This window comes from Vipera ursinii (assembly GCF_947247035.1).
Source record: "Vipera ursinii genome assembly, chromosome: 10".
In the NCBI taxonomy this organism is placed as follows: domain Eukaryota; kingdom Metazoa; phylum Chordata; class Lepidosauria; order Squamata; family Viperidae; genus Vipera; species Vipera ursinii.
Genome location: NC_139520.1, coordinates 3,885,961 through 3,902,908, shown reverse-complemented (window position 1 = coordinate 3,902,908; position 16,948 = coordinate 3,885,961). Strand labels below are relative to the sequence as shown.

The following is a 16,948-nucleotide window of genomic DNA, read 5'->3' as shown; positions in this document are numbered from 1 at the left end:
GAAATAACTTATGACCATTTTTCACACTTATGACCATTGCAGCATGCCCAGGGTCATGTAATTTATATTTGGATGCTTGGCAACTGATTCATATTTATGATGGTCACAGTGTCCCAGGGTCATGTGATCTCCTTTTGCAACCTTTTGACAAGCAAAGTCAATGGCAGGGCTGCTGGTGGCCAAGTGCTAAGATGGGACTTCCCTCCCTCCCTCCCTCCCTCCCTCTTTCTCATGCCCAGTTCCTTCTGAAGGAAGAATTTGGAACACCCCCCCCCATATTTTCTCTCTTCCATATATTCATCAAATGAGGAAAAGCATCCAGAAAGACAAACTGCTGAGTGAACTAGCTTAAAAAGGCACATTCCCCTTTAAGAATTAACTACTGGCTAGAAAGCAAAGTTAAGGAGCACGGTCCCACTTAAGGAAGAAAAAAAATGTAGTAAGTACTGTCTGCTGGCTAAGGCAGCCACCCCAAATGGCTTCATTCATAAGTAAAGGAATACTACAGGCAAAATCCATTCAGGAGAAAAATACTTCAAAATCCCTTGCAGCAAAACTTACAGCTAACAATAGCAGAGCAATAGAAGCTAACATGAGACATCAGACATCAGTTAAACAGAATTACCAAACACTCCTTAAGAACACAAAGCCCCCATTGCACAAATCCCAGAAAGTCACAAAAGTACATAAGAATCCTTCCACTCTCCATCTCCCTCCCTCCGTATCTCACCTCCAGTTGATGCTACCTTTCTTCATTCCTGTGGAGGGCAATCCCTCCTCTGCTGCATTCCTTGCCTGTTTGTTGCTTCCAGCACAGGTGGCTGCCACAGCAGTTGTAGATTGGCTCGTGGCCAGCCTGCTTGATCTCCTCTCCCCCTCCCACCCTCCTCCTTCCCCTTCGTGCAGCCAGAGCTGACTCCACCTTCTCCCAAGGCTGCTTCTTTTTTCTCTCACTTTCCTGCCCAAACTGCCTCCTTTTATAGCCTCTCCTGTATCCGCCCCCCTCCTCCTCCTTTCTCATGTGGGAGGGTGAACCAGAATTGAGCCTGGGGCCTTTGCCTCACCCCAGCCACTCTGCAGCTCCAGAGGACTCTCACAGTAAGTCCTTGCCTGCACTTGACTAGGCAGGGCTGCATACCACCTGCCACTCGTTAATGTACCACAAGTGGTACTGTACCACCGGTTGAAAAGCCCTGGTCTATTCCACCTTTTTCTAGCTTACCAAGGAGTAGGTTTTGGTCTACTTTGTCAAATGCCTTACTGAAATCTAGGTATACTACGTGCACTGAGTTTTGCTGGTCTATTAGTTTAGTAACTTTATCGAAGAATGAGATAAGATTGGTTTGGGATGATCTGTTTTTAACAAACCCATGCTGGCTGCTAGTTATGACTTTGTTTGCTTCTGAAGTAGATACAGCTAGATCTCTGTGAGATTAAACATTCTGTTAAATTACTCTTAAAAGTTAATTGTTAAGGTCAATTTAAGGTACAGCAGGCTATAATTGTCCTCCAGCCATGGGCTACAGTGTAGCTTTTGAAACCCAGAACTGGAAAAAAAATGGAAGTAGGGGGAGAAAACCTGCCAAGATGTTGTGCAGGGTTAAAGGGTAGAGATCGAAGGGACAACTATGGTCAGATGTAAGCTCTGGTGCAAAATTGCAAGAATCTATAAAGCTTCAATTCATTGTTCAGCATGTTCTTTAGGTCTTTTCAAAGTCCAAGAGAGGCCCAGGTGCAGCAGAATAAAGAACCATTGTACACAGACAAAGATTTGGTATTTTAGAAAAATCATGATCATAGTTGTGGACAGTGCTTTTTTTGTAAAAGAAAAAGGTGCCGGAACTCACACGTCATACAACCCACCTTGCCTACCCTACAATGTTCCATCCAAAAAAGGTGCCGGAACTCCGTTCTGAGCATTCTATGAGAAAAAAAGCCCTGGTTGTAGATCTCTGGATACTTTCCTTTGCCATGGCATCCCCTTGCCCATGGTGTTCCTCAACTGGCCATGAATCTCTCCAATGGCTCAAGGGTCTCCTTGTCCTTTGGCCTTCTTGTTAAGAGGAAATTGGGAGTTTAAAGGTTGCTAATAGGTCAGCACCCATCTCTGAAACGTGGCTGCCCACCTGCCTTCCTTCCAAAGGGAAAACTAAATCAGAGATGTTGAGGAGATGGTAAGGGCTTCTTTTGGGATTTACTTTCTGGCCAAACTAGGCTGAGAGTCAGGACCCACCCCAATCCACATCTTAGGAAAGAAAGAACTCTTGAACCAGAAATTGTCCAAAAGGAGCTTTTATTAAAACATGTTTGGAGATGGAAATACTAGACAGGATCTAGAACTGTGTTACAGTTTGGTACTTTTTAAAGAGTCCCCGGTCGAACCCCCTCCCTTCAAGCCATCTGGTTTGTCCCAGATCAATTAAAATTCAGGTGTCAAATCCTTCCATGGGAAAGAGGGAACTCTCATGTCTTTAGGACAATTACTCCCTTCCTTTAGAGATTTAAATCAGAGATACAAACCAGATCTCTTTCCCCCCACCCTTTGTTGTTTTAGTTCAAAGGTTCTCCCCCTGGTCTTTGAAGATAGCCTCCCGGCAGTCTGAATAAACATCCTTGCACCTATTAACATCTTCTCTTCTCCTCCTTGGAAAAATGTCAGAATCCAGTGGGGTTGTAAGATTTTTAGAACATACATATAGGATTTTATGAATGGGATATAAATGGATTCTGACACTGAGTTCAGATAAGATACTACAGTAGGCTAAAACAGGATTGTCACTCTGTCTTGGTCCACCCAGGCAATTCAAGGTTTTTGTTTTTAATTTTATTGCTGTTAGTTTTATATTGGTTTATATTGTTTTACAGGTTGTTTTTAAGATGGGTGGCTATATAAATGTTTTAAATGAATAAGCAAAATAAAAAGATCTTGGTAGATTTGAACACTGGGTCCTATTCAATAAAGTTCTGTTAAAGTGGCAGAAAATGTAAGTCAGCCCAAAGTCACTAGGAGTTAGTACTATATAAATATAATAAGCTATTATGCTTATGAAAATTCTTGCAAATAATCCAATACGTTGTTCTTACTTCTTTGTCATAGTAATATTTGTGCTAAGTTTGTACATTCTTCTTGCAGTAGCTAACTAGGTGGTCCACTGTTTCTTCAGCTTCTTTGCAGAGATGCCATTTGCTATCTGTTGTAGTCTTCTGAATTCTGCTTTTGTATGCATTTGTTCTTAAGGCTTGGTCTTGTGTAGCCATAATTAGTCCCTCTTTCTCTTTCTCCAATTTTCCTGCTCTTAGCCGCTGGCTGGTCTTGTTATCTGCTTTGCTTGCTATTTTTTTTTAACATACTAACCCTACTATGTCTCTTTTCTATTCTTCCTTTGGTCTTTCTTGTAGCCCAGTTTGGTCTCTCCAGGATTCAGTAAACCTTCTTGGTATTCGGTGCATATTATTTACTGTCCTTCAGTATTCTTCCAATGTCCCCTTTTCTTCTTCCACTGTCTGATGTAGTTGCAACATTCACTGCCCACTTGGTTTCCTTGGTAGGTAGACTCTGTCAACATTGCTGTGTGGCTGAAGGACATGATTTCTTGTAATTATTTTTCTGGTCTTCCTATCCAAGGTTTTTAGTTCTTCTTGAGTCTAGTTCACTATTCCAGTGGGGTTAATTGCCTTGATGCTATTTCTACCACTGAATTTGGACTTTAAGATTTTCTTCATTTCTGATGTACTGTATTCTACTACCCTTCTTGATTTAATATTGTCAGCTTGAAGGATATCCAAGTATTTGAAGTGAATGTTTTCATCTAGACTTTTGATTCCTTTCCTTTTCACTATTTTCCCCTACTGATGTTGGGGGTGACACATTTGTCCAGTCCAAAGTCCATTACAATATTTTGCTGTGAATATGGGCAGTATTTGAGCAGTGATTCTATTTCAAATGGTGTTTCTCCATAACGATTCAGAATCCTATGTAAAGCAGAATAGCTTGACAGATGTTCTTGATGTTTCATAGGCATGGTCTGACTTGTTCAGTATTGATGACAGAGGACTCAAATGCAATAATGGTAGTAATGATAGCGAGTCTCCTTGAAAGATTCCTATTTTAATATTAAACTCTCCCAGTATATCACCATTGCCAAAGCAACCATGTCTCCCATTGTGCACAAAGCTTTTTGCACAAAGTTTCTGACAGTTCTACTGACTCATATTATTTCCATGTGTTTGATTATCCAATCATGTGGCACGAATCGAATGCATCCTTGTAATCAATCCAAGCTACATTCAAGTTGATTTCTCTTCTGTAGTTTTCCAAAATCATCTTATCAATTAGAGGCTGATCTTTTGTTCTTCTGTTTGGACAGTTTCCTTTCTGTCAAGTGGAAAGAGCTTGTTTTCAATTAGATGCTGTTGGATTCCCATCAATTGCCCTACCAGTTAATAATCTGAAAGTTGCTGGTAATCAATTAATTGACCTATAGTTGCCTGATGCTGCCCCTTTTGTTGGATCTTTCATTATCAGGTAGGTTTTGCCAGATGTTAACCAGTCTTCAGTTTCACTTCCTTGCAGTATGCTGTTAAACTGCTTGGCAACGAGTGGGTGCGGACCAGGTAGATGTTCCAAGCAAAAACCATGCAGTCCATATTAAATACTTTTTCTTCCAGTAAGTCCTGCAGATGCTGGCCCTGATTGCTCAGCCAATAGTCCCGAGTCCTATAGCCCATTTGTCACCAGATGTCCAGGAACTCCAACATCTAGCCTGGTCCTTGTTGACCCAGGCAACAATCAATCCAGTACAAGTTTGTGTAGTTTACGTCTCATCATATAGTAAACCAGCCGTCTCCAAACTTTCCAGTTCTGTAGACTGGCAGCAATGGCAAGGAGGGAGATGGTTTCATGCACTCTTCCTCCAGTTCCTCTGATGAGACTTGTGCACTGTGGCTGAATCTCTGGCACAGCTCCCATCTTCCTCAGAGCATGCAAGACCCGCAACTGTAATTATTGGAAAGAGGTTTAGGGAAACTCAGAGGGCAGCATTCTTGACCAGTCTAAAATGGAGGCCTGTTGGAACCCAGTCTTTGTATGTTGCGTAAATTGGGCCATCATGTGACGACTGTATTGTCATAGGTATTACACGCGTGAACACAGATTTGGGGTTTGCTGACTCGCGTTACGCGGGTTGTGTAAACGCAACTCAGACAGGCCCTCCCGCTCGCCTCAGGAAGCACAAAGGAGGCCCCCGTCCCCCCTCTCGCTCAGTCATCCCGCCTAATTCTGCGATTGGCGGTAAGGAAGGCGCATTCTTGAACAGCTGATCTGCCATTGGGCCAACCACCTGCCAGTTGCAAACGGGCAGGGAGATTGCATCAGCCCTGAGGTAATCCGGCTCGCGATTGGCTGGCGGACATTTCGCAACCTCTGGCTCCCGCCTCTCCGGAGAAAGGACGGCGGCGGCGAGCCGAGTCGGGACTGGCGGGGCTGGCGCCTTCCTCCCGGGCCAGGTAGGTGGCTCGCCGCATCCTCCCCGCAGCCGGCAAAGGCTTCGGCGGGCGTCTGGCGGCACCCGGGCCGAGGGGGCTTCGGGGGACGAGACCCTGGGCTGGGCCTACCCGGCCGTTCCCCGCGCGTGGGAACCGGCGCCGGCCTAGGGCTCTGAGGCCAACTCCCCCTCCGCACCGATTGCCGCTGGACTCCGCCTCCCTTCGCCCCCCCCCGCCCCGCGGCCTCCTCGCGCGCTCCCCCTGGGTGGGCGGCGGGGCTGTTGCCACGGCCGCGCCCCCCCTCCCCTCCCCCTTGGCCGGAGGGGTCCCGGCAGGTAGGGAAGCGGGAGTGCGCATGCGCGCGCGCCCGGCGGGATGATGCAAGCTGGGAGCAACCGCGGCCGGTCCCTGCTGGGATGAAGTCATGCTTGGCGGGCGGGGAAGGGCAGGCCTGGGCTGGGATCCCCGCTTGGCTTCCTCCGGGCTGAGCCCCTGCTGGTCGTTGAGGGTGGTTTGGAGTGCGGCGTTCGTTAGGGATGGGGCTTGGAAGGGAAACAGTCCGGGAAATGGTCATTAAGCCTGGCTGCTTCCAGCGGGGAAAAGGGAATATACAGCTGTGCTGCTAAGTTTACATACCGCTGGCCGAGTTTGCAAGGTGTGGATCATTTCGTAAGTAAACACGAGTGATCGGCAGGTTTTTCCCCTCTTTTTCTTTTGCCTGCAATATGCTCGTTGGAGGTTTTCAAGAATAGATTGGATAAACATTTCTCCAGGATGCAGTAAAGACTTGGGCAAGGAGTTGGATTAAAAGACCTCCAAGATCCCTTCCTGCTCTACGATTCCACGATTCGGATCAAATTTTGGGAGTCGTAGAATAACACAAATCGTTAAACCATAGTAATAAAGGAAGTAATAAAACGGGCCCGTTCCAAAGTTTATATATCATAGAAGGTTGGACTGATAATTTAGGTGTACACAATTTGAGATGTCAGTGAAGGATGGGTACCATACCTCTGCCTTGTTTGTAATTGGTGTCTGTGTATAAATAGCCAGAGTTTCTTAGCTCTTTGATAAGCTCTTCTGCAGTTCATTTAGGGCTGCACTGAATTTGCTGATTAGTGAAGCAAAGCAAAAGTGAAAACTGTCAAAGGAACTGCGAGGAAAAGTAGTTCAACTTTGTAAATCAGGAGAAAGGATATAAAAATATATCCAAATATTTGAAAATGCCAATAAGTACTGTTCAAATGCTGACCAGGAAGTGGAAAAGTAGGGTTCTATTAATACCAAGTCCTGGTCAGGTCAGGTAGACCAAGAAGGATGTCGGACACAATTGCCAGGAAAATGGTTTGGGATGCTAAGAAAAATCAAGCAAGTTTTCCTGAAATACTTCGCTGAAGCAAAGTAGCACGGCTGTTTCAGCAGGCACAATAATATGTTTGAACAAAACTGGGCTGCATGATGGAGTTGGCCAGAACAAAGCCTGCTTGCAATAACCAGAACAGTTCCTAAAGAAGCCTCAAAACTGAACAAAATCATTTGGAGTGATAAGATCACAATAGTATTTTATGGTCACAAGTATAAACACCATATTTGTAGAGGAGTCTACAAAGGCTACAAAGAGAAGCACATCATCCTTGAAGCTGCTGTTTTGAGGTATGTGTGTGAGCTGTAGCATTACAGGGAATTAAATAAACATTGATGGCAACATACATTCAGCATATTAGCATAAAGTTCAGGAGGAAAATTTGCATTCATCGGCCTTGGTCCTGGGGGGCACTTGGACTTTCCAACATGATCAGAAACAAAAGGCCAAGTTGATCCTTGGGTGGCTGCAATAGAACAAAGTGAAGATTCTGGAGTGGCCATCACAATCTTCTGACTTCCGGCATCCTTGAGCCACTTTGGGAGATCTTACATCTGCAGGCCATGCCAGACAGCCAAAGAATATATAGGACATGGAGGCTTTTTGCCAAGAAGTAGGGAAGCTTTTTACCATGTGAGGGGGAAAAAGCCTCACTCACCACTGTAATGAAAGACTGCAAGCCATCATTGAAGCTAGAAGGGGCAATGCATAGTATTAAAAGCTAAGAGCATGGAAATCTTTAAACCTTTAAATAGGACCATTTTATTTCCTTTATTGTGCTTTATCTGATTGCTCGTGTTTATGTATAAACTCTTACAAATTCTGCAAGGGATATGCATGTTTAGGAGTATAACTATGTCGATGACTACTAGTTCTAAAGAACTTCAGTGCTGTGGCTTGTGTTGGAAATATCAGCAGTCAAAGTATTCAGAGTAAAGACACATTGACAGTGGAATTTAAGCTGCTTCATGTGTATTGCAATTCCTCAGTTTAAGCTTTGTTAGCTGAACGGATTGTCTCAAAAAGCAGTATCATGTGTTCCAAGAGACAGCTTCTATCTGGGATATTGTAATTTAGATTTCTGCACTAAAAAGGTTAGGCTTAATGCCCCTTCCAACTGAAGCATTCTGTCTTAACCTGTCTTACAGTAACTCAGGATGGTTACAGTGTTATGATTTGTAAAATATTGCAAGCTCAGAAGCTAAGCAAGGTCATGCCTGCCCAGTGTTTGAATGGGGGGCCATGGGGAATCCCAAGGTAATAGACTAGACTGAGAAGGCAGTGATAGCAAACCACTTTTGTGCTGTTGCCAAGGAAATGTGCTTATGAAGTCCCAGGAGTTGTGTTCAATTTGGAAACTTATTTTAAAAGTTTTAATAGATTTTGGAAAAAAAATCCAATTGTCCTTTTAGATCTTAAGATCTAACCAATACCTTCAGAAACCGTTGTGGAAGACTGTGATGCTGTATTTTAAATCTATTCCCTATGATTAGGTATTACCTGTTTTTCATTGTGTAATTTTAAAATTAGTAATTTAAAAAAACCTAGGGGAAGGGTATTGGAGTCACTGATTATAATGAAGGCTGTTGCCTTGTATATTCTCAGGGGTCAGACTATTCTCCAGGTAGTGGTCCTCAGCTGGAAATATGTGCAAACACAATAGTTACCTCTTTACCATAATAAGGTCTTTGCCACGTAAGGCAAAGATGGCAATGTAACCCCAATGTTTTCTTAACAATTTCCTCAGATTGTGCTGATGAAATTTAATAGCAAATCATAGAGATAAGATTTCCCAACTTTTTTCAGTGAAGGACAGAAAGGTGAAGTCTGTAAGCTGTTTGATAAGCTTCAAACGAGGTAAAAAACAAACTTTTTAAAATTAACTCCACAAATTGATGACAACATTGCATCATCTTAAACATTTTAATATGTTTTTAGCAGCGGAAAGGGAAGTGATCTCATGTAGGATAAGGCTTTTGGGATATATGTTTGGATATTCATGTGTTTTTGTGTTGTACGTTGTTTCTTACAACAGGAAACAATGCAGATAGCTTTTATCACTCCTTGCTTTGTGTTTGATAGGAGCAGGAAGATAGCCTTGCATGTGGATTTCCATGTGGACTTAGGGCATCTCCAAATTTGCATACCTTGTCCATTAAAAACCTTTAGAGGAGTGTTTTATTTTCTATTATTAGTAATACAAAAAAGCAACCTACTAAGCTGACTGCTAAAATGCATACATTTAGAAAAAAAAATCTGAATAAAACATTCAGGTAAAGGGATGCATGTCCAGATATGCAAACCTATAAACATATGAAGTATTTATAGAAATGGATTTTTTAAGCATGTTGCATTGAAGATTTTAGAGAAAAGTAAGAATAAAGAGGTTACTGAACGGTAATATGAATACCACAGAAAGTATAGTTGGACTTTCTTAAGATTTAGGATGGAAATTTGTATAACTTACTTTGTTAAAAATACATTACAAGAAGTTGTTTAGGAAATGTCATGATCAAGGCAACAGGTATATTAAGATAACTTAATTGCTTACTATTTGACAAAAAGATAAAACAAATTAGTTGGTGGAGTGAAAAGAAGCTATGTCTGCATTCTGTCAAAGGTTTATGATGGAGGGTAGGGTGACAGCACTTTATTTCACCCTGAGAACCATTCTGTATGTAATTCGCACAAAATTAAATTTAGTTCTTCTGAAAAGGGATCGTAAAAATTGAGGAAGATGATTTTCTGTTTTCTGAACTTTACACTTGTGGAATAGGCTCCTTCCAGGTTTTAGGTACTCTATCCAGTTAGGCTTCACTTGCTTTTTAATTCAGTGACTATCAGCTTTGCCAACTTAGCAAAACTAATGCGATGTTTCCCAAACAGATTTGGGACAAGCACTATATGTAAGATACCCCAAACTGTTTCTGGCTTGGAGGATTTACTTATTAAAACTGCCACATTGTCCCTAGAATGACATATTTTAGTGAGGGAATGGAATGTTCTGAAATTGGGGAGTTATGCATAGTTCTACACACTAGGAAGCTAGTTAGATCTAGGCTAGATGGCCTGATTATTTAGTGCAGGGGTGTCAAACTGCCGGCCCGCGGGCTGGATGCGTCATGCGGAAGCCGCGTCCACCCCATTGCCGGCAGTGGCGAAACCGTCCCCATACGTTGCGTGACGTCACACGATGTCGCGAGATTGACATGTCTGATTTAGTGGATACAATGGTCCAGCAAGTTTTGATAATGATTCAGAATAAATACTCCAGCTTGTAGAAACACAGCACCGGTGTGCTTTTCAATAAAGGAACCGTGGCTTTTTTCCCCAAAATACTTTGTGAATATGGAAAAGGGGACTCTTTAGTGGTTCTGTGAAAACAGGCAATGTACTTTTTTGACCAAGACTGTTATAGTAGTATCCTACAACTTTTCCTCAAGTTAAATTTTCCGTCCAAACATACTCTGTTAATTATTTACAGACCTTAAAGCCGTGTCCGGCCTTCCCCACCTGGTTCTATTTAATGTGTTCTGACTGGAACTTGGGGAATTACTTTACGGCATACCTGAAAGCAGAGGTATGTGGGAGAGGAGAGAAGGTTTCCCCCCCCCCGTCTGCCTCTTTCTTTAAAATGCCGCAGTCTCTTTGATTTTAAATCTGCATTTTGGTCTTGTGGGACAGTAATACTAGCACAGGTTTTTTTTATAACGTGGCCTGAAAAAATGCTTTATCTTTCATGTTCTTCCTATTGGTTCTGTTGGTTATTTTCTGCCTTCTTCAGGAATGAATTCATAAGTATGTGTTAAGCATGAACAACTAGACCAGGGGTCAGCAACCTGAAACAGTGAAAGAGCCACTCGGAACCGGTTCCCTCACAAAAGGAAAAACTGCGAGCCGCGAAAAACATGTGCGCATGTGCATACATGCGCGCATGCACAGAACAGGGTTTGACTGAAGAGTAGAGCCAAGGCAAGATATGCACCTGCCCTGCATATTTGAATTGATTGGTTGAACTTTATTTATTTTATTTTATTTTTATTTTTATTCCATTTATATCCCGCCCTTCTCCGAAGACTCAGGGCGGCTTACAAGCTTAGCAGTAGCCTTCATTCTATGTATATGCCTGCTTATTAGGGCTTTCACACACACCCCAAGCGGCATTATTACAAAGTCAGCTTAATTGCCCCCAACAATCCGGGTCCTCATTTTACCTACCTGGGAAGGATGGAAGGCTGAGTCAACCTTGAGCCTGGTGGGACTCGAACCTGCACTAATTGCAGGCAGCTGGTGTTACTTAAGGAGGCATTAGCCCACTGCTCCACCAAGGTTTTTTAGTCCCACTTTTTTTTTTTGACTACACATGGCAGAGGACTGGGAGCCACAGGAGACGGCTCCGGAGGCGCGGGTTGCAGACCTGTGAACTAGACCCACGAATGTAGAGTTCAAACTAGCTATTTTGCTGTCCTATGCCTATTTCACATAAATCTATGCCTTTTTCACAATTAAAGTTGCAGTGGAAACATTCTGACCATATTTGGACAATACTTGAGGATTAGCCAAACGAACATAAGCTTCTATGTCTCTTGTCATTTAAATCAGCGGTCCCCAATTTTTCCAGCTCCCCGGACTGGCAGGGGGGCGGGGGGCAGACAGTTTTGTGGTATGCCTGCTGCTTGCACAAGTGAAGCTTTGCGCGCTCACTCGCTAGCTGGGCGGCTCAGTTCCCCATGGGCTGTGGACTGGGACTGGTCCATAGACCAGGGGTTGGGGACCCCTGTCTAGAGGTCGGCTTTAATGTCTTCATTTTGATTTCTAGTCTCTAGATCACTTCCCTAATTAGCAATTATTAGTAGGTGGATTAAATAGAAATTGGAGTCCTTTCCGTTAGGCTTCAGGCTTGAAACTATAGCAGCATGGGTTTCCCTTTTGTATGACCTCTGGCGGAAGCAGGATGGGGTTAGTGGATCCCAGCAGCCTTTGATGCCATTGGCAGCCTTTGATATATATATGATTGACCAGAGTTGACTTCCCAATAGGCTCTGTGCCTTGGGAGTAAGTGGGACGGTATCATGCTGGTTTTCTTCCTATAGAACTGATTCCAGTCAGGAGTGAAAGCTACCACACTGGGCCCCTACTTTGTGGGGTTCTGCAAGGGTTGGTACTCTCTCAGTCCTGCTTGAAGGATGATCTTACAAGAAATGGTTGGGTGAGATCATCTATCCCCGTGGGGTGAGGTATAATCAGTATGTTGATGATACCCAGTTGTGCATCTTTGTCCCAAATAAACTAAGCAGTGCTGTTGATGTCTGGAGGCCGTGGGTGCCGGCTGGGAGAACAACGTGCTTCAGCAGAATCGTGGCAATATTGAGTGGCTTTGGGTTTTGTAGTCTTCCAGATTTCGGAGTTTATCATCTTTAGTGCTGGATGGGGCTTGCATTGCCCTTAACAGATTGTGCTGGGGTTCTTTCTAGATTCACGACCCCAGAACTGCCCATTTATACCTTTGCTCCATCAGCTGCATTAGCTGTCAGTTGGCTTCCAGATTCAATTCAAGGCACAGTTTTTGACCTTTATAGTCCTACCTACGTGGCATGGGACCGAATTACTTGAAGGACCACCTCCTCTCCCCCAGTTACATGATCTGCCTATCCCATCTGCTCAGGTGTTAAGAGGCCTTGTCTGCTAGCATCGTCCCCCCACCTTCCAGGTGAGATTGGCCCTGACTATTGTTTGTCTGGAAATCTCTTAAAACTTAGTCCTGTCAGCAAACTTGGGGATCCCATGAAATAGGGAGTCGGCAAAATTGTTATATTATGTGCAAAACCTTTCAGACACGTTCCTGTGGTTTTGTTTATATTTGTTTCTTTAATAGTTTTTAAGGCTTTGTTTAAATTGTGAATGCTACTTGGTGTCAGCAATGGGTAGTTACCGGTATATAAACTTACTAAATAAATAAATACAGCACTGCTTCCCCCAGCACTGGAATAATATTCCATGCTAAAAAGGCCAGTGTGTCTGAGCATATGGAGATGAGTGTGTGTGTTTCTCTCCTCCCCAAGTCCTTAAACATTACATCACATTCTGCGTTTTAGAGGAAGTAATTCTTATGCAGCTTGAAGTTTAGATGGTTCTCACTTTAACAGCATCTCTTACTTGTTAGTGACATAGTACTGGAGCCATATTAGATACATGTTGACCTGAGGCCATTTGGAAAGGGGTGTGTGTGCAAAATTCTTCACACTTAAATTTTAGAAGGCCAGATAGCCTTGTTCTTGCCTCCCCCCTCCACACTGGTTTCAACAATACATTCCAGTTGGAAAGAATTTGGTAAAGATCTTTAAAATAGAGCAGAAGTTAAACAGTAAGCACAGTTGCCAAGAGAAGGTTGTGAAACTGGAAACAGTTCAGGCCCTGGCTAGACGTTTATCCACTAGGGATATCCCTTTGTGATAGCGGAAAGCATCCCGGCATGTTGCTGAGAGCGAAGCAGTAATGCGATCAAGCAGCTAACATGACTGCTTGTAACTAGAGCATTTACATTTGAGAGTTAATTTCCTGGATATAAAGTTGCAGTTTTCAATAGGAAAATCATATTCACTGTATGGCTGTCAAAATATAATGGCACTGAAAAAATTTAAGCAACCTAAGATAGAATGCAGAAAAAATGCTTTGCATATAATTTTTGAATCTGCTTGCCTCTGGAGGCCAAAATGTGGGCACTCAGAGATGAATATCACACTCGGTACTGATTTGTTCACTTCAGAAACCTTGTTGTGAGTAAAGATGGCCCTCTTAAGCTCTGTTGCTAACAGCTTATGTAATTCAAGCCAGATCTTAACTTTTCTGAAGTTTGTCCATTTGGAGGGGATACAGTCTTTCTTTGAGCAATAGCGCAATAACGGTATTGGGACTTTTGACTGTGCATAATATTTTAAAGTGACACGGTGGCTCAGTGGGTTAGGACACTGAGCTTGTAGATCAGAAGGTCGGCAGTTTGGCGGTTCAAATCCTGAGTGCCGCGTAACAGAGTGAGCGCCTGTTACTCGTCCCAGCTTCTGGCAACCAAGCAGTTCGAAAGCACGTAAAAATTCAAGTAGAAAAATAGGGACCACTCCGGTGGGAAGGTAACAGCGTTCCGTGCGCCTTTGGCGTCTAGTCATGCCGGCCACATGACCACGGAGACGTCCTCGGACAAGCGCTGGCTCTTCGGCTTTGAAACGGAGATGAGCACCGGCCCCTAGAGTTGGAAACGACTAGCACGCATGTGCGGGGGAACCTTTACCTTTTAATATTTTAAAAATAAATTCCAAATGGCATCTGGGAGATAGATGAGATCTAAGAGCAGCAACCCTGGGCCCCTGCAGTATCTTCTGTTTTAGTGTGGCACTCATTCCACTTGCATCCCATTTTGTAAGAAGGAAGAACCTGACAGAATTGGATTAAAAGCTTGTGTAATCTTTTTTTTCATGGTGTGGCAAATAGACATTGAATGTAACCTAGATCTGGAGGATCTGAGATGCTCCATCTCACAGAGGATCTAAAAACCTATTTCTAACTCCCATTATCATTCTTATGTCCAGCAATTTAATTATATCCATTTTTTGTATAAGAATTAGAAACTGAGTAAGTAGTTTCTATCAAGAACAGAGAAAATTGGAATAACGCTTAAACAAAAGAAAACACTCGGGCTGGAAGCTTGTTTGAATTGCCACAATTTTGCTAACCATTAGAAGCAACAGAGCGTGAAGAATTTCTCCTGACATTTCATTTGCTGTGCTGCCATCTAATCCTGCTGCAGTCAGTTTTAACATAAAGCCACTGTAGCCCTAGCCTTGATTTATCTTGTGCCCACCCACAAACCTATGCCTTTAAATCTAAAGGTGGTAGCCTAGCATGAGTGGTAATAATTTTGTACTGGAATGGAGGTTGGTATTCATCTTACGTTGGTATTCAACCCACGATTGAGTCACAGTTTGAGCTATTGTTGGTTTCACTAATAGCACATGTATACTAACATAATGAACGTTAGGCCCTTATTTGGGCAAAATGTTCATCTTATATTTGACAGCATATAATTTAAGATATGGTTGGCACAACTGTGAATGAATTACAATCCAAATATGGTAACTGGGAAATGCAAACAATATACCTGCAGCAAGCAACACCTATGACATTTGCCTGGACAGGCACCCACTGTAGACAATGGAAAACCATATTGAGGGGATGTCACATTGTACATTTTGAAAAACAAAACAAAACTGTATTTTCCTTTCTTTCTAGATTTAGCGTGACAGTCTGTGGAAAGCCGCTCCAGGAATATCTTGAAATCCCAGAACTTCTTTTCTCATAAATCACACGGGGTCTACAGAAGAGCTTGTCCAAATGAGCAAGACATCACAACAGAACCCAGCAGCAGAAACCAATGGAGTAAGCGTCATCTATACCCAAGCGCACACAAGTGGGTTGCAACAAGTTCCTCAGCTGGTACCTGTTAGTCCTGGAGGTGGGGGCAAAGCTACACCTCCTAGTAAGCAGGGCAAAAAGAATTCCATTGTTGATAGAAACAGTGATGAATACCGCCAGCGCAGGGAACGTAATAACATGGCGGTGAAAAAGAGCCGCTTGAAAAGCAAGCAGAAAGCCCAGGACACTCTCCAGAGGGTAAACCAGCTAAAAGAAGAAAATGAACGCTTGGAGGCCAAAATCAAGCTCCTTACGAAGGAGCTGAGTGTACTGAAAGATTTGTTTCTTGAGCACGCTCACAACTTCACAGACAGTGTGCAACCTCTGGGCACAGAAAACTCTGCGACACATTCAGATGGATCTGGACAGTAGATAAACTCTGAACTTTCCTTTACCAGTTGGATAATAGAATGGAAACGAATCCGCTTTAAATTTTGTATCATCTATCATTTTTGACATCGTTTTTCAGTAGACTTATCACTCTGTTTGATGCCAGGAAATTGAACATTTATGTTAAGTATTTAACTTGTTAATGTATTTTCTTGTTGGTTTTTTAATAAATGAAAGAAATAGGGAAACATCCTCAAATTACTGTCACTAAAATTAGGACTGCATCATTTATTAAATTATTTAAATCTTTTCTGGGCATGATGATTGGGCAATATTTTTTTCCCCAAAATATAAAGTGTTTTAAGGTAAGAATTTACAGACATTCTTCTTAGTCTCCAGTTTATCTTGCCCAGGAAGAGATTCTGCAAGGCAAGTGTGGTTCAAAGAAAGTGTGAAGAATCCTCAGATATTCATGTGCAAATTTAACATACTTCAAATTATCTTTATAAAATGGTTGAAAGCCTTAAATTAGTTGTTCGGTTGACAGCTTTTTTCCCCAGCAGGGTAACAAATAAATATCCACATACTGATAATCAGTTGAAGAGTTGATTAAGCTTTAAAATTTTCCTTTTCCACTTATTTTTGGTAATGCATGAATTATTTTGTAATATAGGTTGGGATTTTCAAATACCGTATGTAGCCCAAGTATTTGCTGTGTACGACTCCTGTAGTTGAGGTTTGCTCAGTAGCGGTGCCTAACAAATTGTTTAGTTAAGGGAATGGCAGGCTAACACAGGAGGGCTGTGGTCTTCTCCAAGCCCTGCCTTATCTGTGGTCTGAAAATGGGTCTGTTCTCAGTGGGAGCAGCTCCCATTCATCCCTGTGGCCAAAAGGAATTGGGCAACAGTAGTGACTGTCTACAAATGTCTGCACTGTGTCTGACCAGGAAGTTTGTTTCTTTTGGGGATGGGTGGGCAGGATTTTCCCAGCTGCTGCTGCTGCTTTTCTAGCAGTCTCTAGGTGAATTGCCTAGAGCAGGGGTAGGCAACCTGAGTCAGCATAGCTGACTCAGGAATTCTGGGAGTTGAAGTCCATGAGTCATAAAAGAGCCGAGGTTGCCTACCCCTGGCCTAGAGTGTGGATGTAAATGGGTGCCTGCATGCAGGTTCAAGACTCACTGCATCACTGGATGGATTTCATGCAGTGTCAGGGTTCCCACAGAGGCATAAATGACCTATGGCTCTGTGTTTGGGTGTGTTTGTGGCTTGCTCAGAGATCAATTCTGCTTCAGGGTCACATGTTCAA

The 16,948-nt window shown here is 42.9% G+C and overlaps 1 protein-coding gene across 1 annotated transcript; it reads left to right on the top strand.

Annotated features, from left to right (window-relative positions):
• The first annotated feature begins 5,405 nt into the window (after positions 1-5,405).
• On the top strand, positions 5,406-15,961 carry CEBPG (CCAAT enhancer binding protein gamma). The gene is made up of 2 exons (XM_083370727.1): positions 5,406-5,505; positions 15,131-15,961. The coding sequence occupies exon 2, from the start codon at positions 15,233-15,235 to the stop codon at positions 15,683-15,685; it is 453 nt and encodes a 150-aa protein (XP_083226853.1). The 5' UTR covers positions 5,406-5,505; positions 15,131-15,232; the 3' UTR covers positions 15,686-15,961.
• The last annotated feature ends 987 nt before the right edge of the window (positions 15,962-16,948 follow it).

Excerpts from the sequence above, each read along its gene's own strand:
- CEBPG (XM_083370727.1), top strand. The coding sequence starts at position 15,233 with ATGAGCAAGACATCACAACAGAACCCAGCAGCAGAAACCAATGGAGTA.